The sequence below is a fragment of the Neomonachus schauinslandi genome, chromosome 6 (assembly GCF_002201575.2).
Source record: "Neomonachus schauinslandi chromosome 6, ASM220157v2, whole genome shotgun sequence".
In the NCBI taxonomy this organism is placed as follows: domain Eukaryota; kingdom Metazoa; phylum Chordata; class Mammalia; order Carnivora; family Phocidae; genus Neomonachus; species Neomonachus schauinslandi.
Genome location: NC_058408.1, coordinates 58,210,952 through 58,237,104, shown reverse-complemented (window position 1 = coordinate 58,237,104; position 26,153 = coordinate 58,210,952). Strand labels below are relative to the sequence as shown.

General features: G+C 42.2%; 1 protein-coding gene across 1 annotated transcript in view; it reads left to right on the top strand.

The window, feature by feature from the left end:
* Positions 1-26,153, top strand: part of MPZL1 (myelin protein zero like 1) — a 62,459-nt gene that overhangs the window by 17,424 nt on the left and 18,882 nt on the right. Inside the window, exon 2 of the mRNA XM_044915958.1 lies at positions 22,972-23,138. Coding sequence (XP_044771893.1) covers positions 22,972-23,138 — 167 coding nt within the window. The remainder of the gene's footprint in view (positions 1-22,971; positions 23,139-26,153) is intronic.

Here is a 26,153-nt window from a genome sequence, read left to right as displayed (position 1 = left end):
ACATTGAAAATATTTAACATGTCTTATATGTTTGGGTTAACCCTGATGCTGAAATATTTGGTATTCCCTTGATCATTAATAGGCAAAGAAGTTATTTTTTTTTAAAGTCTTATTTTTATGGCATTAAGGATTTTTAAGTTTTATGACATTCTTTTTGTACTTTATTAAGCAGATGCTTAATTTTCTTATTTTTAAATTTAATAAATGGGACTCTTATTTTATTGTGCATATCTTGGATTTTAGGTTCTGGGCTAACTGTTGGGAGGCGGCAAATGTGAATAAAATTCAGACTTTTAGATGCCGAAGGCCTGGGAGAGACTGGGAAACAATTATCAAGAGATGTGTTATAAGTAAACAGAAAACAACATCTTTACCTTTAAGATTTGTGGTTTACTGCATATCTTTAAGACAGTTTGTCACATTTGAATATCTCTGACTTTGGGATATGCCTTACAATTGTTGGTGAGTTAGAACCAGCATTTTTAGTTGCTGATGGCACATAAAATAATGTGTCTTAACCATCAATGGCATCTTAGAATTGATGAAATATGCTAATTTTTATAACTTTATGTCTTTTCAACATAATTTCATTTAAACTTCGTAAAAAAGGGGCACAGTCAGTTAAGCGTCTGCCTTCGGCTCAGGTCATGATCCTAGGATCCTGGGGTCGAGCCCCACATCAGGCTCCCTGCTCAGTGGGGAGTCTGCTTCTCCCTCACCCTCTGCCCCCCTGCTCATGCTCTCTTACTCTCTCTACCTCAAATAAATAAATAAAATCTTTAAAAAAAAAAAAAAGTAGGCGTTGGCCCAGTTTGAGCGAGTGGGTTGGTAGAGATGGCATTCCAGACAAAGAGAAGAGCGTGCATAAAGCATGTTGTTGTTATGGAGTGTATTGTGTTGGAGAAAGGGTTAGGAGTTTGGTGTGGCAGGGATGTTGGAGCTGGGGCGAGATGGGGAGACGGATAAACTGGCAGAATGGTAACCTGGAGCCAGCCTTGGAAGGACTTGATGTGGCAGGCAGGGGAGTTGAGCTGTATTGATGTTCCCCTGTAGCCTCGTAAAGCAGCCGGCCCCTGTTCACGTCAGCGAGGGGGTGAGCAGCATTGACATAGTTAACAGAAGATTGTAGGTAATGCAGTATGTCAAATAAAATCAGTAGTACAGAGCTCTCCCAAATGGAAGGAGCTAGCTGGATGCTGTGGAATTAACTGGAAGGAAGAACTTCACTGAATGGGGCTGTTCCTTCTGCCCCAGTTGAGAGTGGAGTTGGGGTTTGGTGGCCTATTCTGGAAGCCTGTTTCTGGACTACCTCTACGACTGCTGGTGGAAAATAGAGAATGGCTTTCATAGGGCAGGCAGTTTTCATCTAGCTGGATGGAAATTTGGGGGGAAGCATGTAGGAAGTGTTGTTTCTAAGCTGTGTTTGGCTTTCTCCTAAGGGTCATTTATTCTGAAATTTATTCCTAAATTAAGAGCTATTTATTTTTACTTTCCTCTAAAATATAACATCTGGTAGAGGAAGATTTTATCACAGAATTTTTTAAAAATAGGTTTTTGGTTTGTGTTTTTGTTTTTTTTTTTTTAAGATTTTATTTATTTGTCGGAGAGAGAGAGCACACAAGCAGGGGGAGCTGCAGGCAGAGGGAGAAGCAGGCTCCCCGCTGAGCAGAGAGCCCCATGCAGGACTTGATCCCCAAACCCTAGGATCATGACCTGAGCCCAAGGCAGACGCTTAATCACCTGAGCCACCCGGGCGTCCCTTGGTTTGTGGTTTTTTTTCAAGTTTGGGAATTTGATCCATTATAGGAGATATTTGTTCAGTTTGGGTCTCCAAATAAAAGAGGCACAGAAAATTTGTTCATCAGAGAGCCACTGAGATAGAGAGTTAGAAGACCAATGAGGAAAAGTTAATGGAACCAGAATTAAACAGTATAGAGAACTGCTAATTTTTCTGTTCCTTCCAGCTAATTGTAACATTCATTATACCATCTGCAGCCCCTGAATGTATTGTTTTACGCAGAATTTTGCATTGTTAAACTAGTGGAAGGGACTAGTCTATTAAAAACATTTTCTAATTTCATTTCACTTCTAATAAAAATTGAATACTGCTGTATTGGCATCGTTCAAAGTTAAAAATGAGAGTACATGGTAGAAAATCTCTCCAGAGTCCTTGCTGAGGAGGCTAACGTTAGTTTCCTGTGTATCATTCCAGAGATATTTTATTGAGACATGAGCAAACCTGTAAGTTGACAGCATCCCATACACGTTCAGCAGCTTGCTCTTTTTTTAAGCAGTGGTTTTATTGAGATATAATTCACCTACTATAGAATTCACCCCTTTAAAGTGTAAAATTCAGTGGTTTTTAGTATATTCACATAGTGTGGCCATCATTACTACCTAGTTTTAGAACACTGCCATTACCCCATAAAGAAATCCAGTACTCTGGGCACCTGAATGGCTCAGTGGGTTTAGCATCTGATTTAAGCTCAGGTCATGATGCCAGGGACCTGGACCTGCTTAGCAGGGAGTCTGCTTCTCCCTCTCCCTCGGCCCCTCCCCCTGCTCGTGTGCATGTGCGCTCTCTCACTCTCGTTCTCTTTCTCTCTCTCTTGCTTTCTCCCTTTTTCTCAAATAAATAAAATCTTAAAAAAAAAAAATCCCGTACTCTTTAGTGATCGCTCCCCATTCCTCTCTACCTGCAACCCGCACTAATCTTTTGTTTGTTTCTGTGGGTTTGCCTATTCTGGAAATTTCTTGTAAGTGGAATCGCTGATATGGGACCTTTTGCATCTAGTTTTCCTTAGGATTATGTTTTCCAGGTACATCCGTGATGTAGCATGTATCGATATTTCAGTTCTTTTTATGGCTGAAAAATATTCCATTGTATGGATATACCTTACTTTGTTTACCTGTTTACCAGCTGATGGGCATGTTTTCAGTTTTCTTGGATGTATACTTAGTAGAATTGCTAAGTCATATAGTAACTCTGTGTTTAATCATTTGAGCAACTGCCAAACTGTTTTCCAAGGCCCACACCATTTTACATTCCCACCAGCAACATAGAGTTTAAATTTCGCCTCATCCTCACCCATACTTGTTAATATCTTTTTGATGATCATTATCCTAGTAGGTGTGAAGTGGCATCTCATGTGGTTTTCATTTACATCTCTCTGATAGTAAGTGATGTTGCAGCATCTTTTTGTTTACTTATTGGGTTATTTGTTATCTTTTTTGGAGAAATATCTATTCCAGTCCTTGCTCATTTTTTAATTGGTTTGTCTTTTTATTGTTGAGTTTAAATCTTTGTATATTTTGGATACAAGCCCCTTATCAGATATAAATTTGCAAATATTTTATCTCTTTCTGTAGGTTGACTTTCTTGATGGTATCCTTTGAAGTGCAAAAGTTTTAATTTTGATTTAAGTCCAGTTTACCTAGTTTTTCTCTTATTGCTTGTGCTTTTGGTGTCGTATCTTAGAAACCATTGCCTGTGGGGCGCCTGGGTGGCTCAGATGGTTAAGCATCTCTCTTTGGCTCAGGTCATGATCTCCAGGTCATGGGATCGAGCCCCATGTCTGGCTCCCAGCTCAGTGGGGAGTCCGCTGCTCCCCCTGCTTGTGCGCGCTCTTTCTCTCTCAAATGAATAAATAAAATTTAAAAAAAAAAAGCCATTGCCTAATACAATATCACAAAGATTTACTATGTTGTTGTTGTTTTTTAAGATTTTATTTATTTATTTTGACAGAGAGAGACAGCAAGAGAGGGAACACAAGCCGGGGGTGGGGGGTGGGAAAGGGAGAGGCAGGCTTCCTGTGGAACAGGGAGTCCGATGTGGGGCTCGATCCCAGGACCCTGGGATCATTACCTGAGCCGAAGGCAGACACTTAACGACTGAGCCACCCAGGCACCCCGATTTACTATGTTTTAAGAGTTCTATAGTTTTAGTTCTCACATTTAAGTCTGTGATCCATTTTGAGTTAATTTTTGTATATGGTGTGTCTATGTTTTGGTTTTTTCATTTAATAATATGTCTCGGAGATCATTTCATATCAACACTAAGGAACTTCCTCATTCTTTCTTATGATACCACGGTATTCCCTTTTATAGATATACCAAATTTATTTAAACAGTTCACCCATACATAAACATTTGGATTTGGAAATTATTTGAAATATCAAATGGCTCGAAAAGTTATTTCATATCAGCCTTCTCAAAATGGTAGTTTCAGCCATTTGACAGACTTTATTGTTTTAAGCATTTCTTGCCATCTAGAGAAGCCTTTGAGTAAATGCCAGTCCTCTGGGGAGTAAGACTCCAAAGAATGGTTTCAGGAGATTTCATTCCATTAAATGTTTATAATAAGTCAGGAGGCAGAATATTTAGTTATCTGAAAATATTTGGAAAAATACTTTTGGAGGAATAAGGTGCTCAAAAATTGTTGTACATTTTTAACTATATTTGGTTGCAGATGACTTCATAGCATGTGTCATCCTTTTGCTTTTTTGCAGCATGGTTGTGTCTCACGTCTATAAATCTAAGTGAGTAATAATCTGAACTTTGGGCAGTTCAGCCAGGCACTCCATAGGCTATAGAATGTCTGGAGACTATGAAATGTGGGTTTCTTTTTTAAAGAAAGTAAGCTTGAGGGGATATCTTGGAATACACCAACACTTGACTAATCTGCAGAGGCTTATCTGTCTACTTGAAAGTAAGCAAAAAAAAGGGGGTGGGCGATGGACAGCTAAGATTAATATGACAAAGTCTGTTCCTTCAAGTTCTTGAGCTTTACTCATAACACAGTTCTTCATAAAGAAACAATTTCCTCTTATTTTATACACTGATCAAACTAGCATGATGTCATAAAAAGAACAAAGGAGTTGTTCAAATCCTTTTTCTGTTCTTGATAATATGGATCAGTTGCTTACCCTCTCTGGGCCAGAGTTCTTTTATCTGTAAAATGAACTCTGAACTAGGTGAGTTTTTCTAAGCCTATAAATAGGTCAGAGCAATTAATTAGGAGGTACAGGAGGGGCCACTGAAGGCAAGCTGCCATTAGCTGATGACTTGATTGGAATGGAGCAGATAGTAAATAATTAAAAACATTTACCAAAGTTCGAAAATAATCATGCTGGGGACATCTAGATGGGGGCAAATAGCCCTGCATATCCAAGTGGCCCCAGAAACATCACTAAATTATATTATGTTCCTGACGTTCATACAAGTCCTATTACCAAATAGCAAAAAAACCAGTTAAATGAAATATTACATTCTTTTTTTTCCCATTTTTATTTTGATGTAATTTCAGACAGACAAGAAAAAAGTGCAAAAGAATGCAAAGAATACCATTTACCCTTCAGCTGGGTTTCTCAAATGTTAACATTTTATTACATTTTCTTAATCCCTCTCCCTCATGTGTGTGTTTCTCAACTATATGAAAGCAGAAATGCCAGTCCTTTATCCTTAAATACTTTGTGTGTGTGTGACCATTATCGTTCAGTACTTTATTATTTATTTGTTTATTTATAGATTTATTTATCCATTTTAGAGAGAGAGAGCACAAACGTGAGGAGCAGGAAGAGGGAGAGAGAATCTCGAGCAGACTCCACGCCCAGCATGGAGCCCAATGCGGGGCTCGATCCCACAACCTGAGATCATGACCTGAGCTGAAACTGAGAGTCGGACGCTTAACCGACTGCGCCACCCAGGTGCCCCTATCCTTAAGTAATTTAATGTTTCCTGAAGACTAAGGGCATTATCTTACATAACCACAATGTAATTATGAAAATCAGGAAATTAATATTGATACAGTACAGTTCCCTAATATATTGGTGTTATTCAGATGTTGCCAGTTGTCCCAATAATGTCCATTATAGTAGAGAATCATGAGTTTCTTTGAGTTGTCAGATCCCTTCTGTCACCTCAGTCTGCCTGAGTCTTTTTTTCTTGCGTTTACATTAACATTTTTGAAGAGTACAGGCCAATTGTATAGCAGGATGCCCCTCCATCGCATTTGTCTGATGATTCCGGTTATGCATGTTTGGCGTTCTGTTCTCAGTGCATGATGCAGGAAGGCATGTCTTACCAATTTTTTCCATTACTAATGATGTCACCTTTGATCCCTAGTTAAGATGGTGTCTGCCATATTTTTGCACTGTAAAGTAACTATTTTTTCCCTTTGTATTTAATAACTATCTTGTGGAGGAATACTTTGAAAGTGTGTAAGTATTGTTTTTCTGCAAACCTTCACTCTATTATCTTTTTATGAAGACAGAAAAAAGAGAATACATTTTAGCAATATTTCCATCAAAATGCTTGTGGTGTTACAAAACAACTTCAAGGAGGGGCGTCTGGGTGGCTCAGTCAGTTAAGCATCAGGTCATGATCGGCCCAGGTCATGATCCTGGGGTCCTGGGATCGAGCCCCGCATTGGACTCCCTGCTCAGCGGGGAGTCTGCTTCTCCTTCTCGCTCTGCCCCTCTCCCCGCTTGTGCTCTCTCTCACTTTCTCTCAAATAAATAAAAATCTGTAAAAACAAAACAAAACCACTTCAAGGAGTTTGTGGCAGCCATAGGACAATTATAGCCATGCAGAATTCTAAATTCTTTCAAAGAAATTAGATATATACACTACTTAGTTTTTTAAAAATATTCCTCACATACCTAAAGTCAATTTGTAGGTTTATAAATGTACAAATAATTTGGTCTGTTAGTAGCATTGTTACTTTTGAAAGATTTAGAAATGAGTCACACCTAGAAGTTTTTGTTTTTTCCAGGGTTGGGGGTAGAATGAAACAAACAAAAATCCTTTGAGGGGATGTGCCTCTTCCTTCCCTCCTTTTTCTGTTTCTTTCACATCTCCACCAAAAAGTGGATGCCTCTTCCTTCCCTCCTTTTTCTGTTTCTTTTACATCTCCACCAAAAAGTCCACTTTTACTATATTGCCCTTCTTAAATACACTTGGTGGTGCCCACTTCCCATGGGATCAAGTTCCAACTTCTCAGTGTGCCTTTTCAATTTGAAGGCTTTTGTCTATTCCAGCCAAATTAACCTACACAGTTCATTTGTAAACATCATCTCCTTTTTCTCTCTCTGCAAAATGCCCTTCCTATCCATCTATCTTTTTAAAAATTTTTTTATTGTTATGTTAATCACCATACATTACATCATTAGTTTTAGATGTAGTGTTCCATGATTCATTGTTTGTGCATAACACCCAGTGCTCCATGCAGAACGTGCCCTCTTTAATACCCATCACCAGGCTAACCCATCCTCCCAGCCCCCTCCCCTCTAGAACCCTCAGTTTGTTTTTCAGAGTCCATCGTCTCTCATGGTTCGTCTCCCCCTCCGATTTCCCCCCTTCATTTTTCCCCTCCTATCTTCTTCTTTTTTTTTTCTTAACATATATTGCATTATTTGTTTCAGAGGTGCAGATCTGAGATTCAACAGTCTTGCACAATTCACAGCGCTTACCAGAGCACATACCCTCCCCAGTGTCTTATCACCCAGTCACCCCATCCCTCCCACCCCACCCCCCACTCCAGCAACCCTCAGTTTGTTTCCTGAGATTAAGAATTCCTCTTATCAGTGAGGTCATATGATACATGTCTTTCTCTGTTTGACTTATTTCGCTCAGCATAATACCCTCCAGTTCCATCCACGTTGTTGCAAATGGCAAGATCTCATTCCTTTTGATGGCTGCATACTATTCCATTGTATATATATACCACATCTTCTTTATCCATTCATCTGTTGATGGACATCTTGGCTCTTTCCACAGTTTGGCTATCGTGGACATTGCTGCTATAAACATCGGGGTGCACGTACCCCTTCGGGTCCCTACATTTGTATCTTTGGGGTAAATACCCAGTAGTGCAATTGCTGGATCGTATGGTAGCTCTATTTTCAACTTTTTGAGGAACCTCTATACTGTTTTCCAGAGTGGCTGCACCAGCTTGCATTCCCACCAACAGTGTAGGAGGGTTCCCCTTTCTCCGCATCCCCACCAACATCTGTCATTTCCTAATTTGTTAATTTTAGCCATTCTGACTGGTGTGAGGTGGTATCTCATTGAGGTTTTGATTTGGATTTCCCTGATGTCGAGCGATGTTGGGCACTTTTTCATGTGTCTTTTGGCCATTTGGATGTCTTCTTCGTCTATCCATCTATCTTGGTTCTTCTCAAACTTCCAGCTGAACTTCCAAGTGCATTCTCCATGAAACATCCCTGACCTCTCCATTTTTCAAACTTCAACTTTAAATAACCACAGATAGTCTATTTGCTACTTTAAGGAGAGGCCTCCATAGGAACTTTTTAGGGAAGATGAAGTGAAATAAACAAGTCAAGTACAGACCTGGTAGCCTGTGATCCCTGTTTGGAGGACCGTTTTCCTGTGTCCTGCCTTGTGCCCGGCCCCGCAGATTGCTGGCACTCGGTGTCTCTTGTACACGTTCATACGGATGTGTATGTTCGTGCAGAGTATCCAATGAGACTGCATCCCCCACAGAACTAGCTAGCCCTTCATTTGCTATTCAGGAAATTAGTTGTTTGATTGATACTAATCTTTTTTATCTTTTTTGTTATTTTATTCTAACAAAGCCAGCATCTCAACAGGATTGGGGGGGTGGCAAATGTTTTCAATTCTCTCTCATATTTTATTTTCTGTCCAAGGGTGAGCATTTACACTTTGAACTCTTTCTGGCAGTGCTAAGTTGGTGCTGATTAATCTTGTTGACTGAGGTTAAGCATCCATTTAAGGGCAAGTTGGTTTCTTTAATTTACTTTAGGGGAAAAAATGCTTATATGTTTGATTAACAATAACTTCACATTATAGGTATCCTAAAAATTCAGCTGTTATCAGTTTGTTTACTCCTGACATGTTCTTTGAGGGCTTTGTGTCCACCAGGAAGTATCCTGTGTGTTGGGCACACGAAGGCCAAGTAAGAGGTAACTCCACCCCTCAAGGATTCTTGAGTCTAGGAGGGGTGCTCCAGATCATTGCTGTACTAGTACCGAAAAGATTTTGCCTCTCACTTGACGGTGTGGCTTCAGTAATCGGCAGTCAGAGAGAGATGTACAGGAAATACTGAGTAGCAGGGCAGAAGAGGTAGTCAGATCAGGGAGGAGTTTACTAAAGTCACGTTTGGGTGGAGTCTTGAGATTCTGTACGATTTTAGACATGGGCCTCGTTCCAAGCTCACAGTGCATCTGCGCGCCATGTGCCCGAAGCTGGGCCATCTGCACAGCCTGTTGAGGGAAGTGAGAGCAAGCTGATACAGCTCACCAGGAACAGCCCTCGCCAACATAAAGCCAAAAAGGGCCGTGTTACTTTGAGAAGTCTAGTGTGCCATGCCGAGGACTGTGGGCTTGGCGACGTAATTGGGCAGCTTTGAAACTGGGTTTTAAATTTTAAAAATTGGCATGGATCAATTTGCATTTAAATTAAGAATCTGCCCAAAGGATAACCAGGGATTAGACAACAGCTGTGAGAGTACCTATAGCTCTAAAAAGGATTTGGTATTTCCTTCCCCATTGGATTCACTTCCCCTGTGTGGTTAAACTATGGTTAGTCTGTTTGTCCAGCTTTCGATTGCGGTGGGAGCAGACTGTGGTCTTACACCTCCGTAGTAAACTTTCAAAAACCAAGCAGAACAGTAGTTTTCAAGCTCTCTTCAGTGGATTCCTGGGGAATTCTGGCACCTGTGACTTAGAGCTTTCAAATGTTTGATGTGCATTTCTTTTTTTTCCCTAAAGTTTATTTTTTAACAATTATTAAGATAATAACAAAGAACAACATACATAGATATGAAGTCAGAGGCATAATTTGGGGACCTTGAGACCACTGCTATGTTAATTCCGGCAGCTAATGCATTCTTCAGGATAAAGCAGATTATTGTAATTTCTGTGTATACATTTCTGTGTATACTCGTGTGTGATTAAGATGGTAGTAGCGCACTGCCCCAGTCTTTTAAGAAACTCACGTCTGTGTGTGAGCACTAATGTGGTTTTACAAGGGAACATACCGGTACCTATACTCAACCAAATGCCACGCAAGGCTTGGCTCATAGGCTTCAGGTGCACGTGGAGCCGATAGCTCAGTGGTTACAAGTGTAGAATCACCTGAGGGCTTTTTAAAAATCCTGATGCCCAGGCCGCACCTCACACCAATTAAGCAGAGTTCCGGGGGCTAGAGTTGGGACTCAGACATCAATATTTGCCTTTAATAGACTATTTTTCACAGCAAAATTGAGAGAAAGGTTATATATCCATATGCCATATACCCATATTCTCCCAGGCATGCGTAGCCTCCCTCATTATCAACCTCCCCACCAGAGTGGTACATTTGTTACAGTCGATGAACCTGCACTGATAGATCATAACCACCTGTAGTCCGTGATTTACATTAGGGTTCACTCTAATGTTGTACAATCTGTGGGTATGCATCCATCATTACTATGCGGAGTATTTGAGTAGTTTCAGTAGGCATCAGTATTTCTTAAAGCTCTCTAGGTGATTCCAGTGTGCAACCAAGGTCGAGAACCACTGCTGTATTGGAGTTCTGGGCCTTATTTATTATTGTGAGTTTTGAGTACTTCTTATCTGACTTGTATGTGAAAACTACCTCTGTCTTCTTTCCCCATGAGAACCCGTATTTTATTTGAATAAAAGATTCAGTTAAAGCTTGATAATCAGCATAGTGAAAAGAGCTGGGCTTTGGGGTCAGAATGTCCTCGATTCACTTTTGGGTCCACATGTGCTGGATAAGTGATTCGGGCAAGTTTCTTAGCCTCTCTGAGCTTCTGCCCAGTAGATAACACCCAACAGTGTTGTGGAAAAATAAGAAATGTTCCCTAGTTCAGTAATACTTTACCCATAATGACCACTCAGTAAGTGGTGGTTTTCCCATTGCACCCTTTTTGCCTTATTTTGGAGGTGAGGAATACCCTTCTTGTCATTGACCATAGGCATATTCTTTTCCAATCACATGGTCTGTTGTTGGCTCTAATATTTTGTATTGTTTTTTTCTGATTTGGATTAAATTGTGGTTCAAGTATCTTCTAACATACTGTAGACCTTCTGATAAGATTTGAGAGCTCAGAAAATAGATTCAGGTACAGTGGTCTTTTGCTTGAATGAAATTTGTAAGCCATTTCAGCATGTGAGAAGTATAAACTATGTGAGAGTGTTATTTTTTAATCCATAAGATGTGCCCCACAGAGGTCTCAACATGTTCTTTACACTGAGCATTTTTAGTCCACTGGAATCTTTCAGAAGTAAAATGATCTGATTTTTTACTTTCATCTGTTTGCTAAGAACTGAGAAATGCTAGGACACCTGGTGTAGCTGACATAGTTCAGGTTGGCTACAAACATGGCATTTGTGTTGACTGCTTGACCGTTTGCACATTTTGGCCTTTTTAAAATTAATTAATTGATTAATTTTTATTTTTAAAAAGATTTTATTTATTTATTTGAGAGAGAGAGTGCACGAGAGGAGGTAGGGTCAAAGGAAGAAGCAGACTCCCGACTGAGTGGGGAGCCCGATGCAGGACTCGATCTTGGGACTCCAGGATCATGACCTGAGCCGAAGGCAGTCACCTAACCAACTGAGCCACCCAGGGGCCCCATTTTAGCCTGTGTAAAGTCTGAGCTAGCACCACGCACATCGGGGGGGGGGGTCAGGCACTGTGCCTCTCTCACCACACTGTAGAAATTTGTTTGTCTCCATGAGACGGTCAGTCCATTAAGGGCAGAGGCTGAGGCCCAGTGTGGTTTGAAAGAATGAATTGTTGATTGAAAAAAAGAAAAGCGGTAGAAGGAAAGAAAGATGAACAGTACATACATAGAGGAGGGCAAAGAAGAAATACCAGGGCTTTAAGGAGTCAAATGATCAGTTAATGACTGGCCTGATTCAGGACCTTTTGAATGTCTCTCATTTGAGAAACAGAAAGACCTTTGTTGGTGCAAAAAAGGTTAAAGATAGAGATGTGGCCGGCTGGACGCTGATCGTGAGTGGAAGGAATTGACTCTGAGAGGAGTTTAGTAATGCTGTGTCTTAGTGGAAGTACACAGACTTCTCTTTTACTATTATTCTTTTTCAAGATAAAGGGTTTTTTTTTTAATTTTAATTCCAGTGTACTTAACATCCTGTGTTACATTAGTTTCAGGTGTACAATATAGTGATTTAACAATTCCATATATTACTCAGTGCTCATCATGATAAGTGGACTCTTAATCCCCTTCACCTATTTCCTCCATCCCCCCCCCACCCGCCCCTCTGGTGACCATCAGTTTGTTCTCTATAGTTAACAGTCTGTTTCTTGGTTTGTCTCTCTTTTTTTCCCCTTCGTTAGTTTGTTTTGTTTCTTAAATTCCACATATGAGTGAAATCATAGGGTATTTGTTGAAAATTTCTCTCGCTGGCTTATTTCACTTAGCATTATACTCTCTAGATCTATTCATGTTGTTACAAATGGCAAGATTTCATTTTTTATGGCCAAATAATATTCCATTGTATTATATATACTACATCTTCTTTATCCATTCATCTATTGATGGATACTTAGGTTGCTTCCATAATTTGGCTATTGTAAATAAAGCTGCAGTAAACATAGGGGTGCATGTATCCCTTTGAATTGGTGTTTTTATATTTTTGGGGTAAATACCCAGTAATGGAGTTACTGGAATATATGGTAGTTTAATTTTTAATTTTTTTGAGTAAACTCCATACTGTTTTCCACAGTGGCTGCACCAGTTTGCATTCCCACCAACAGTGCACAGGGCTTCCTATTTGTCTACATCCTCACCAACACTTTTTCTTGTGTTTTCTATTTTAGCTGTTCTGACAAGTGTGAGGTGATATCTCATTGTAGTTTTGATTTGCGTTTACCTGATGATGAGTGATGTGGAGCATCTTTTCATGTGTCTGTTGGCCATCTCATGTCTTCTTTGAAGAGATGTCTGTTCATGTCTTCTGCCCATTTTTAATTGGATTGTTTGTGGGGTTTTTTGGTGTTGAGTTGTTACAGTTCTTTATATATTTTGGACACTAACCCTTTATCAGATATGTCATTTGCAAATGACAGTCAATAGGTTGTCTTTTAGTTTTGTTGGTTGTTTCCTTTGCTGTGCAAAAGCTTTTTATTTTGATGTACTTCCAATAGTTTATTTTGCTTTGTTCCCCATGCCTCAGGAGACATATCTAGAAGAATGTTGTTACAGCTGATGTCAGAGAAATTACTGCCTGGGTTCTCTTCTAGGATTTTTAGGATTTCAGGTCTTACATTTAGGTCTTTAATCCATTTTGAGTTTATTTTGGGGTGTGGTGTGAGAAAGTGGTCCAGTTTCATTCTTTTGCATGCCACTTACCTAGTTTTCCCAACACTATTTGTTGAAGAGACTGTCTTTTTCCCCACTGCATATCCTTGCCTCCTTTGTTGCAGATTAACTGACCATGTGATTGTGGGGCTTTTTTCTGAGTTCTCTATTCTGTTCCATCGATCTGTGTGTCTGTTTTTGTCACTACCATACTGGTTTGATCACTACAGCTTTGTAATATAACTTGGAGTTTAGAAGTGTGATGCCTCCAGTTCTGTTTTTTTTTTCAAGATTGTCTTATCTATTCTGGGTCTTAAAGTAGTACATGCACCTTTCTTATTGAACATTTCAAAAGATGAGTCTCCTTTGGGACTCTCTCATCTAGATTGGAAGAAGACTCTTGAAACCTATCTAAACTTCCTCCAAGATAGTTGTCAGCATCCTAACTAGGCCCTGAGTAATTTCTGCAAACAGTGTTTGGGGCATTATCCTAAGGGCATTTGTTGTGAAGCAAGTATATTTTTTTATGGCTGAGCTTATCTGAGTTTAGTTGGTATGTTTTATTTTTCTTTCTTTCTTTCCTTCCTTCCTTTGTTCCAACTTTCAAACAAATGTTTGTTGAACACATTGACAAAAGGCATTTGTGAGATAATGAGAATATGATGAACAAGGTGGACACAGTCCCTAGTCTCTCCTGGTTACAGACAGCCGGTCATTCCAGCAGACTGTAAGGGGGGGCCTTCACAGGGCCAAGCCGGGGCAGGGCAGGATGTGGGGGTGGGGGTGGGGGAAGCATAGGGTGGGGAGTTTGGGCAAAGGCCGTGAGGAAGTCACTTTTAGATTGAGGCCCGGAGCATAACTGCAGACAGAGTGTAGAGGAGTGTGTTCATGACAAGTGAAAAGCTTAATTAATTAATTTTTTAAAGATTTTATTTATTTATTCATCAGAGACAGAGGCAGAGGGAGAAGCAGGCTCCCCGCTGAGCAGGGAGCCCAATGCGGGACTCAATCCCAGGACCCTGGGATCATGACCCTAGCCGAAGGCAGACCTCAACCATCTGAGCCACCCAGGCGCCCACTTAATTTATTTTTTTTAAAGATTTTATTTATTTATTTGAGAGAGAGAGAGAGAGAGAGAGCATGCACAAGCAGGGGGAGGGGCAGAGGAAGAAGGAGAAGCAGACTCCCTGCTGAGCAGGGAGCCTGATGCAGGACTAGATCCCAGGACCCTGGGACCATGACTGAACCAAAGGCAGACGCTTAATGAACTGAGCCACCCAGGTGCCCCAAAAAGCTCCATTTATTAATATTTAGGGTTCATTGAGTAGAGTATGTTTTTAATAGTCTCACTTACTTTGTGCTATCCAGCTGAGAGAGGTCCAAAATAGAGAGCCTGGTTCATAGAAGAAAGGAGCCCACTTCGGCGGCAGAGTGGCCCTGTTCTAAGGATGGGAGGCCTCTGGTCCAGCATCTGTATGGTTTCCACTGACACACATCATCCGTTGGCTGTACTTTATCCAGCCTGATTGTAGGAGTCACAGTTGATACTGTGAAGGAATCCTGTGCTGAATGCTTTCTCTGGAACATTCTGGAATTTAAAAAGCAAGTCTCTTATCAGCTTACTGATGTCTTCCTTTCTTTAAAAACACAATTTTTATTATGAAAAATAAAATATATACAAAGGAGTGTGTGTGTGTACAGTTTACAGAGCTAATGTTAAAACGAGCTCCCATGCCCTCACGACCTACCCTAGGAAATCAAATGTTACCAATAGTGGGTGCCTTTTTCATCTTGCCCCCTCCACCCTCTTCCACTAACACCCACCATCTGAATTGTGTTCCGTGTTCTTTTGTTTTTCTCTTTTAGTATGTTTTAAAAGGTCATATTTAGGCTTGTGTTAGGAGATATTATGATATCAGATTAACACTGTGTACTAACAGCCAACAAGAGATAGGCTAGAAAGCTATTTAAATAAATTGCTTGATTGTACTCTTTTAGGCAGGAGAATATACTGGTAACATCAAAGTGTTTCAAAAAAAATTTGAAAACAAAAGCCTTCTTTCAATTTCAAGGAAAAACGTAGCAGGGGTTGTTGAAAGGGTGAGGTTTTTACAAACCGGGTACCATAGACGGACCAGCAGTGATATGACAAGGAACTGCATCCATCGTTAAGTTTTGGGGCCCCTGTCTAGGCCTTGAAAGTGTTTATTCATTCATAATAATGCTATTCCAGTGTATTTCAAATGATTTTATGGTATGAGAGTTTGAATTTACTTGGCGTAAGACCATTGGGCATGTTAATTAGGAGGCATTATTGACATTGCATTACTTCAGTAATTCAAAATACTGAAATAGGACATGTCAGGGTGCCAGCCTGGGTGGCTCAGTGGGTTAAGTGTCTGCCTTCAGCTCAGGTCATGATCCCTAGTTCCTGGGATCAAGCCCCATGTCGGGCTCCCTACTCGGTAGGGAGCCTGCTTCTCCCTCTCCCTCTTCCTGCCACTCCCCCTGCTTGTGCTCTCTCTCTATCCCCCTCTGTCAAAAAAAAAAAAAAAAAAAAAAATCTTAAAAAAATAATTAAAAAAAAAAATCGATCATGTCAAGAAATAGACTCTTGGCCAAACTATTCTTGAATTTGCTTTTTTCTTTGTGGTTGCAATGGATGTTGTTTTGTTGCTTTGTTTTTTCCCTAAGCTGTTGTGGTTCTCCATCCAAAAAAGAAGAATATCAAATTTGGGGTATCATATTTGATTACTGTAGAATGACCCCTGGTGAGTTGATTCTACAAACTTTTTGATTCCTCGTCAAATGATTTTTCAGGCTTTTCATTTGAATTGATCTACAAAAAGGGTTGTCCTCGTTCCATTTCTTGCCCTTTGAATGCGAGTGTAATTTAGCAGGATTCCTTCCCCCAGGAAGAAAGTAAGCTCAGCCCCCGTTAAACCATTTTGAAATTTACATGTAAGTTAATATATAATTCAGAATCCAAAGTCGGCAGGATATAAAAAACGTTTATATGTCACTTACTCTTTTTATTTCATTTCATTTCACTTCTGTGTTTTTATTCCTGAGGCAGTTGGTTTTTCCAGGATTCAACAGGAGACTTTTCCCCATCTGAATTTTGAATTAAAGCTTTAATAATTCTCACAGCAATATTTGCCACTAACCTAAATCTTAGGCCTAAAAGATCCCTACTTAATATCTCATTCAGACTAGGATTCCAGGCCCCAGTGGCGTGGAGCGATGGGGTTTACAACACCAGTTTCTCCACATCTCCGTGTACAATTGCGTTTTTAGCCGTTTTAGCTAACTAACTTTCTTTCATGACTGTGAAGACAAGCCATCTGAATTCCACAATGATTTTACTATGTATTTCCATAATACTCCTAGTGACTGGTGGGTGGGGGTGGGGAGAGGCTGGACAGAGCAAACCATTCCGAGTTAAGAAACCAGTGAGCTCATCCCTTGCTGAGCCGCAGGGCATGCAGCGGGAGAGAAACCTGTCCTTTACCCACGCCGTGCCTGCCGTTGCCCACAGGGCGCAGCCCATTCCAGCTCATCGCAGGTGCTCAGAACGGGCTGCGCTGTGCTTGGCCAACCGCGGGCCTCTAAGCAAGGGAGGCCACTGCGCAGCTGGGCAGAGCACCGGCCTCGGCCCTCCCAACGGGGGCTTCCTCTGCCCTTGTCTCACGGCATCACGACTCCCCGGGATACCTCACATCTCTTTGTCCTTCGTGTTCTCTGTATTTGGGGGCACTCATCGCGGGCAGAGGAGCAACAAAGTGACCAGGGTGCCTGCTGCGGCATGGCTGAGGGAGAAGATGGAGAGGCGAGGTCTGAGCGGAGGCTAGACGAGTTGGGCTCCTAGTTGGGCTAGAGTTGTGGGCCTGTGAGCCTGGTCCTGGCGAATGTGGAGAACCCTTGGAGTATTTTGAGCAGAGGAATGATATGGTCTGATATGTATTTTAAAAAGATCTCTCTGGCCTCCCCACTTAACTGCAGTTAAGTGGGTGAAGGTGGAAGCAGAGACACCAGTTTAGGCAGCCACTGAAATAGCCCAAGTGAAAGATGATATGGCTTGGACCAAGATGGCGGCATGGGGCAAGGCAGGGAGAGATCACTTTTGAGAGATGTTTCTAAGTAGACACAACATGTTTTGTGATAGCATGGAGGTGAGTCGTGAGAGAGAGAGGTGTCAGGAAGCCTCAGCCCCTGGAAGGCTGGTGCTGACATTTACTGAAACGGAAGAGGCCATGGAACGGTGGGTTTGAGAGTGGGAATCGGGAATTCAATTTGGACATATTAAATTTGAGATGCCAGTTAGATCCAAGTGAGGTTGTTCATGGACATTGGTGTGTGTGTGTGTGTGTGTACATACAGGGGTCATCAGCATTTAGGAGATAATTAACAGCCTTAAAACTAGGTGAGACCATCAAGAGAAGAGATAAGAGGTCTGCAGAAGGGTCTGGAACTCTCCAGCATATGGAGGTCAGGAGAACTAGAAAAGGAGCAGGCAATGAGATAAGAAGAGAACCAAAGAGTGATGTTTCAGAAGTCAAACTGAGAAAAAACAGTTGTTCCAAGTGGGGATCGATCAACTGTGTCAGATGTTGAGGTTTGAGAATTGACTATTGATTTAGCCACATGGAGTCATCGGATTGTTTAACCAGAAGAGTTTTAGTGGAGTACTGGGAATAAAAGCCTCAGTTGGGTTTATTCAAGAGAACATGGAAGGAGAGAAATTGGGCACAGTGAGCATGGACTATCCTTTCAAGATTTGTAAAATAGAAGAGGACAAAACAGCCATCGAGGTGGGGAGATGCAGGGTCAAGATTTTTTCCCTTAAAGGTGGGATATAAATATAAATATGGGCAGTTATGTGGCTGATGGCAGTAACTCAGGAGAGAGTAAAAAATTCCGGAGAAAGAGGGAGAATTGCTGGATTGACATCCTTAGTTAGGCAAGAGAAGATGAGGTCCTGTGCACAGTGGGGCAGCCCTGGAGAGGAGTGCAGATGTTTCCCTGTGGTGGTGGAAGGGAAGAGCTTGTGGCCGCAGCCGCGGGGAGTTGGGGAACCGGGGATGTTCTCTTCTAATTGATTGTTTTCTCAGTGAAATAGGAAGCACAGTCTTGGGTGGAAAGTCGAGGTTCGAGAGGAAGGTATGAAATAGTCCTCTCAGAGAGTGGCAAGTAGATGGACTAGGGAAATGGGGAAGGATTGCTGGGCAGCATTAAGAGCCCCCTTTGAAGTTACTGGTCCTGAATTTCAGGTGACACCAGTCAGTGGAGTTGTGTGCTTTTCTCCATCTATAGTCCACTCCCTTGGTGGGGATGCAGAGGGGGTAGAGCATTGGGTTAAGGTCTGGCCGGGAGTGTGCACGGAGGGGAGAGAGTCAGGGGATGAGTCCAGTCATGCGCCATGGAACCAGTCTGAGTAGGACAAAATGAAGATGTGCTGAGCATGAGAGACCGTAGAGACTGGAGGGTTGATGGATTTTAGCTTCTGTTGCGGCTGAAGGATCAACAGTCTCAGGGTATTGGGAGAAGTACTCTGGAAAGACAGGAGGTGGAGTCAGGGAGTAGAGAAGCCTGAGATGTGGAGGGGGTGCTCGTATTAATAATAGGGTCTCGGGCGCCTGGGTGGCTCAGTTGGTTAAGCGACTGCCTTCGGCTCAGGTCATGATCCCGGAGTCCCGGGATCGAGTCCCGCATCGGGCTCCCTGCTCGGCGGGGAGTCTGCTTCGTCCTCTGACCCTATCCCCTCTCATGTGTTCTCTCTCTCTCATTCTCTCTCTCTCAAATAAATAAATAAAATCTTTAAAAAAAAATAATAATAATAATAATACGGTCTCAGGCCATGGTTCTCAACCATGGGCAATTTGACCCTGAGAAGATGTCTGGGGACATTTCTGGTTACCACAACTGGAAGGGGTCAGATACCACTGACATCTAGTAGAGGCCGGGGACTGTGCTAAACATCCTGTCATGCATAAGTCAGCCCCTGAGCAGAGAACAGTGCCGCCCAGTTTTCAACAGTGCAGAGGTTGAGAAGCCCTGGCCTAGGGTAGGATGTGGGAATGGGTGGCTGGGATAGGCCTGAGGATGATATTATAGGAAAAGAGAAGATACACAAAGAGACTAGGGCTTTGGAAGGTTCATTTTAAGACTAATGGGATCTCCCAAGAACTGGGACAAGGGTAGTGCTGGTGAGAAAGAGAGAGAGCCAGGGATGAGAAGATGTTAACTAGCTCTATGGAGCCATTTTATTTTTTTTGGAACTGTTGATTGGCCAGAGTTGGAATTCATAATCCTGGCAATAAGAGCTGCATGTCCTAATTAGCCAAAGAGTGACTTTTTTTTTTTTTTTTAAGATTTTATTTATTTGACAGAGAGAGATGCAGCGAGAGAGGGAACACAAACGGGGGAGGGAGAGGGAGAAGCAGGCTTCCCGCGGAGCAGGGAGCCCGATGCAGGGCTTGATCCCAGGACACTGGGATCATGACCTGAGCTGAAGGCAGATGATTAATGACTGAGCCACCTAGGCGCCCCCCCCCTTTTTTTTTAAGTCACTTGTTCATTAACCAGCTCTCATATAATTGAGTCTGTCTCAGATTGTCTAAAAGCCATTTAGGGATTTGGTTAGTCTTTATGGTCAAAATTCAGTGACTGTAAACTTGGACACTTGGCCTAGTTCCGTCTTTAAATAACCTCTCAGGTGTCAGATTTTGCAAGCCAGCCCTGAGGCAGGGATCTGGTTTAAGAAAACCCTTGAGGAGACTTTTATTTATTGACTTTGTAGTCTGGCTACCCTTGCAGTGCTCACCACCGTGGAGAAAACTAGTCAAAATGACACGGAGTAAATAAGGATTAGAAACCAGTGCTACTTCCTGGAATAAGCTGGTCAGATCGCCTGGTCTTGTGCTTTGTCCCTCATTTTGAACTCAGATGCCTTGGGGCTGCTTTTCTGCCTACCCACAATGGCAAGGAACGTCTTTTGTTTGCTTCTTGTTTGAAAGAAGGGCTTGTTTTGAGGTTTGGACCACAAATAATAATCCATTGTTCTCTATAATAATAATCCACCCTCTTTAGCAGAAAAAATCTGCTTGATGCAGTGTGGCTATCAGTTTATTTAAAAGAATAGCCAAAAGTGCCCATTGTGTCCTGAGAATAAACATTTGGAAGATGGTTGGGAGGACTGGGGGAGTACTCTTGTTCTCCTTGGCCTAGAGTCATGGTTAAGATCTCAGGAAGAAAAAATTCTGAATATGATCATCAATCCTGGGTGACAGACAGTACCCTTCCTTATTCTGCTCATCTGTTACATTCTAGGAATAATTGGGACACTGCAGATATGGATTCTTTCCAAACTATGTCTTTAAAAAAATATCTTAGGGGTGCCTGGGTGGCTCAGTCGTTAAGCGTCTGCCTTCGGCTCAGGTCATGATCCCAGGGTCCTGGGATCGAGCCCCACATCGGGCTCCCTGCTCCACGGGAAGCCTGCTTCTCCCTCTCCCACTCCTCCTGCTTGTGTTCCCTCTCTCACTGTGTCTCTGTCAAATAAATAAAATCTTAAAATAAATAAATAAAAAATATATATCTTATTTGGAAGATAATCTTTTCTACGTTAGCTTTAATTGGTTTCATTTTTAGGCTAAATAATTTTTTTTCTAACCTTCATTTAATCCATGAAAGTGCCTTTTTTGAGTGAAGATTATTTTATTTTAGCAGCAATCCTTAAAATTCTTACAGTTGGCTCTGCTTTCAGATTTGAAAAAAGGAGCTATTTTTATATTATAAGTGATAGACATTTTAATGACTATTTCTGGGCTTAGGCTAACTGAATAAACTCAATGGGTGAAGTGAAAATATGACCCAGCGTGGTCAGCTAGTTCTTGAATACATATGTATCAAGCACGCTGAAATGTAACAGTAGATACCATTTCATTAAGGAAAGCAAAATATGTTGTGCATGTTTTTTGCCTTAAATCCCTTATAGGAAAAGGGTCAGTTAAACAATAAACATGAATTTTTTTTTAAGATTTTATTTATTTTTGGGGCGCCTGGGTGGTTCAGTCGGTTAAGCGTGTGCCTTCGGCTCAGGTCATGATCCCGGGGTCCTGGGATCGAGGCCCGCATTGGGCTCCCTGCTCCGCGGGAGGCCTGCTTCTCCCTCTCCCACTCCCCCTGCTTGTGTTCCCTCTCTCACTGTCTCTCTTTGTCAAATAAATAAATGAAATCTTTAAAAAAAAAAAAAAAAGATTTTATTTATTTTTGCCTGAGAGAGCGCAAGCGTGTGCGCACGTGCACACAAGTGGGAGGCGGGGTGCAGGGAGGAGCCAAGGGAAAAGCAGACTCCCCACTGAGCCGGGAGCCCGACTGGACTGGCTTCATCAACTGAGCTACCCAGGTGCCCCTGGCTTTTTTCTTTTTCTTTTCTTTTTAAGATTGATTTATTTATTTTAGAGCGGGGTGGGGGGCAGAGGGAGAGGGAAAAAAATCTCAAGCAGGTTCCCCACTGATCGCAAGGTCCAGTGGGGGTCTTGATCCCAAGACCCCGAGATTATGACCTGAGCTGAACTCCAGAGTCCAATGCTTAATGACTGAGCCACCCAGATGCCCCTAAATACGGCTTTAAGTGAAGTGATACCTTACCTAGAATAGCTTTAATTGCAATAAATATGGAAGGTGAGAAAAGTTCAGTGTGCTAGCAGTTGAAATTTAACAGGTAAATAGAACTATTTAAAGAAGTGAAAAAAAATAGGCCCTCTGCATTATTAAAAATAGACCATCAGGGAAGCAACCAAGATGTCCTCCAAGAGGTGGATATCCATAAAATGGACATTATTCAACAGTAAAAAGAAATGAACTGTCTTGCTATAAAACGACATGGAGGAAACTTAAATAAATATTGCTAAGTGCTAGCAGCTGATCTGAAAAGGCTACATTTGCTGTATGGTTCCAGCTATATAGTGGTCTGGAAAAGGCAAACATAAAGAAACAGTACAAAGATCAGTGGTTGCCAGGGATTGAGGGGGAGGGTGGAGAGGAGTGAATAGGTGGAGCACAGGGGATGTTTAGGACAGTGAAATGATTCTGTGTTTTACTATAATAGTGGATACATTGTCAAAACCTGTGAAATGTGTAACACAGAGTGAGCCCTAATGTCAGTGATGGGCTTTCATTAACAATAATGTAACGATATTGATTCATCAATTGCAACACGTACTACTACACTAACAAAAGATGTTACTAATAGGGGAAACTTGGTGGGGGCGGGGAGTGAGGGAATAGATGGGAACCCTCTGCTTCCTGCGCAGTGTTTCTGTAACCCTAAAACTACTCTAAGAAATAAAATCTGTTAATTTAAAAGAAAACAAACATTAGGTATAGCTGAACTAGTGAAAATATCTTCCTACTGAAAAACAAAAACAGAATCCCAGACGGTCAGCAGTTTATCCTGCTTGTTGGAAGTACCTGGCTGTGGACTCTTCGGCCAGAAATGTGTAGTACACAATGGTACACAGTGGTACACAATGGCAACAGATATACTGTATATATCAAATAACTGTCTCATTATCTTTGTTGTCTTCTCTAATAGATATGCACTGTGGTATTTATGCTAAATCTTACTCAAGCTTTCCTTGTTCTTCTCTCTCCAGTGACCACTGATGCATCAGCCTTGGAGGTATATACACCAAAAGAAATCTTCGTGGCAAATGGGACACAAGGGAAGCTGACATGCAAGTTCAAGTCCACTAACACCACCGGCACGTTGACCTCAGTCTCCTGGAGCTTCCAGCCAGAGGGGACCGACACCACTGTGTCGGTAAGAATGCTCACTTCCTCCTGCTGAGCCTTCCTCCCGGGTTCTTCACTGCTGTGGTATAACGAATATCCATTCTTCTGATGGTTCACTTCCCAAACGAGTGTGTTGACACGTAGATTCCAGGGCCCTTCTCTAGCTTCAAACTCTCCAGGAAAAAAATAAGTTCAGCATCCCTTAAATGCAGTTATTTCCTTGGCTTTACATGGATGGCACTCTCCTCTTTCCAGCCCCCTGTTCTTCTCCATCAGATCCCCTTATGGAATTTCTCTTCCACCGAGTAGCTTCTAGTTGACCTGGCTGACTAATCATGGTTTATCCTCCACATTTCAGCTTTCATTTGTCCCATATTTATTTGTATTTCTTTGAAGTATTCCTGTTTTATACACACACACACTCCTTTCTGATTTAAGTATGAAGTTTTTTGATTTGTAGTCCATCTGATTCAGCAGTAGTCCTGGAAACTTACTGTGCAGGGGCTATGTAGGGTCCTCAGAACGGTGTGTCCTCCCCCGGGAACAATTAGGGATAGGAATGGTATGTGGGGGACTTCAGACTAAGGTGAGGGGCAGAACAAAGACGAGCCCCGGAGAGCTGACAGGAAGATTAGTCAGTCAGTAGCTGAGTGCTAGCTGAGCAGTGGGGTGCTTCACGTGGACTGACCATCCTGATTCTTTTTTTTTTTTAACTTATTTTTAAAAGATTTTGTTTATTTATTAGAGAGAGAACATGCAAGAGAGCACAAGCAGGGGGAGGAGCAGAGGGAGGGGGAGAAACAGGTTCCCCGCGGAGCAGGGAGCCTGACGCGGGGCTCGATCCCAGGACCCTGGGATCATGACCCGAGCTGAAGGCAGGCACTTAATGACTGAGCCACCCAGGTGCCCCAACCATCCTGATTCTTGTCTGGAAGATGGGGATGAGCAGACCTGCCCCTGGGGCTGCTATGAGGGTCACGGAGGATTGTTCAAGTGCTCAGGACCACGTCTGGCTCCTGCAGTGCTAACTTGCACAGTTTATCCTGTTTCTGTTGTTCCATCTGCACATGGACGTGCTTTAACAGGGTCTCACATTTCAGGGTGTCGGTCCGCGTCAGGGACAGAGTCTGCCACTTCTCTTTAAGATAAATTCTTCTGCATGATGATGAGTTACATTGTTAAGCATCGTCTGGATGCTGAGCCCCCCACATGCCTCTGTCACATCGCTTCCTCACCCTCGCGAGGAACAAGTGTTTTCCCCACTACAGATTTGGGGGGCACGGGAAACTGCTCAAAGGGTCATGACCTACCCAAGGTCACACCATACAAGCTGGAATTGTTCAAACCCTGTTTTGTTTCCCTCTAGTTGCTGTTATTTCCCTTATATATCCTTTCTATCTCAGATGGAAAAATTTGTTAATAGTATTTACTGTCTCTAGGCTTTAGGGATTGCTTAAAGCAGTGTTTCTCAGTCTTTTTATTCATTATCACCTTCCTAAGGAATCTTTTTGAAACATGCTTTCCAAATTTCTGTCCCCCTTCTATGAAATTTTAAGACCACAGATACACTGTTACATCTTCATTTGTGCTTTATTTTGTAAAAAGAGTAAGATTTTTTTTTATCCTTCTTTACCCTGAGGGCCAATATTTGCCCCCACTGTGAGAGATGTCACCCCTGTTGAGAATGCATGGTGTAGAAACTCTAGAAGCTGCTGTTTGTTCATCTGTGGAAGTTTTGAGTGTCTTTTTTTGCTGAGAGTCTTTGTGCTAAGAATATCCCCTTGATGCCTTTCCTGAAAGAACAGAGTGACTACCTGTCCATTATTTCTACATCATGAGTTCCTGAGGGTCTCCTTTGGGAGAACTTGGGGTGTGTATAGAGATGACTGTAGCCCCTGGAATAAAACCATTTTTATGTTGAGCCTAAGTGGCTTCATTTTCATATGCGATGTCATCAAAGCTGCATATTTTCTGTTGAAATAAGTCTCCAAAAGAAAATCTCTGTTGCACTGGGTTGGAATATATATACCTGACTTCCAAATTCTTTTTTTTTTTTAAGACTTTATTTGGGCGCCTGGGTGGCTCAGTTGGTTAAGCAACTGCCTTTGGCTCAGGTCATGATCCTGGAGTCCCAGGATTGAGTCCCGCATCGGGCTTCCTGCTCAGCAGGGAGTATGCTTCTCCCTCTGACCCTCCACCCTCTCATGCTCTCTCTCTGTCATTCTCTCTCTCTCAATAAATAAATAAAAATCTTTAAAAAAAAAAAAAAGATCTTTCTCTTTAAAAAAAAAGATTTTATTTATTTATTTGAGAGAGAGAGAGAGAGAGTGAGAAACAGCATGAGAGGGGAGAGGGTCAGAGGGAGAAGCAGGCTCCCCACTGAGCAGGGAGCCCAATGTGGGACGTGATCCCAGGACTCCGGGATCATGACCTGAGCCGAAGGCAGTTGCTTAACCAACTGAGCCACCCAGGTGCCCCCTGACTTCCAAATTCTTAAGTGGACCTGTGTCCCCCAGGATGTGCATAAAAAAGGAAGATGCCCTGCGTGTTATGCCTGAGAAGGAAGGAAGGCTGGGATCAAGTCCAGGAGTGTAGACTTAGATAACTTACTCACTGGGTACAGCTGGGTGTGATTCTGTATAAGGTAGCACAGGAGTGAGTGAGAGCAGGAATCATGCAAATGTCATGGGGAAACAGTCTGCTGCTTCATGTGAACGTGGCCCCGGTGCAGAACCTGCTTCCTATAGACACAAAATCAAGCGCACATAAGTTTACTCAAGAGAGCCCAAACCGGGGCGCCTGGGTGGCTCAGTCGTTAAGCGTCTGCCTTCAGCTCAGGTCATGATCCCAGGGTCCTGGGATCGAGCCCCGCATCGGGCTCCCTGCTCCGCGGGAAGCCTACTTCTCCCTCTCCCACTCCCCCTGCTTGTGTTCCCTCTCATGCTGTGTCTCTCCGTCAAATAAATAAATAAATAAAATCTTTAAAAAAAGAGAGAGAGAGAGTCCAAACCGGTGAAGGTTTCCCAACTGAAGTCTTCGGTAA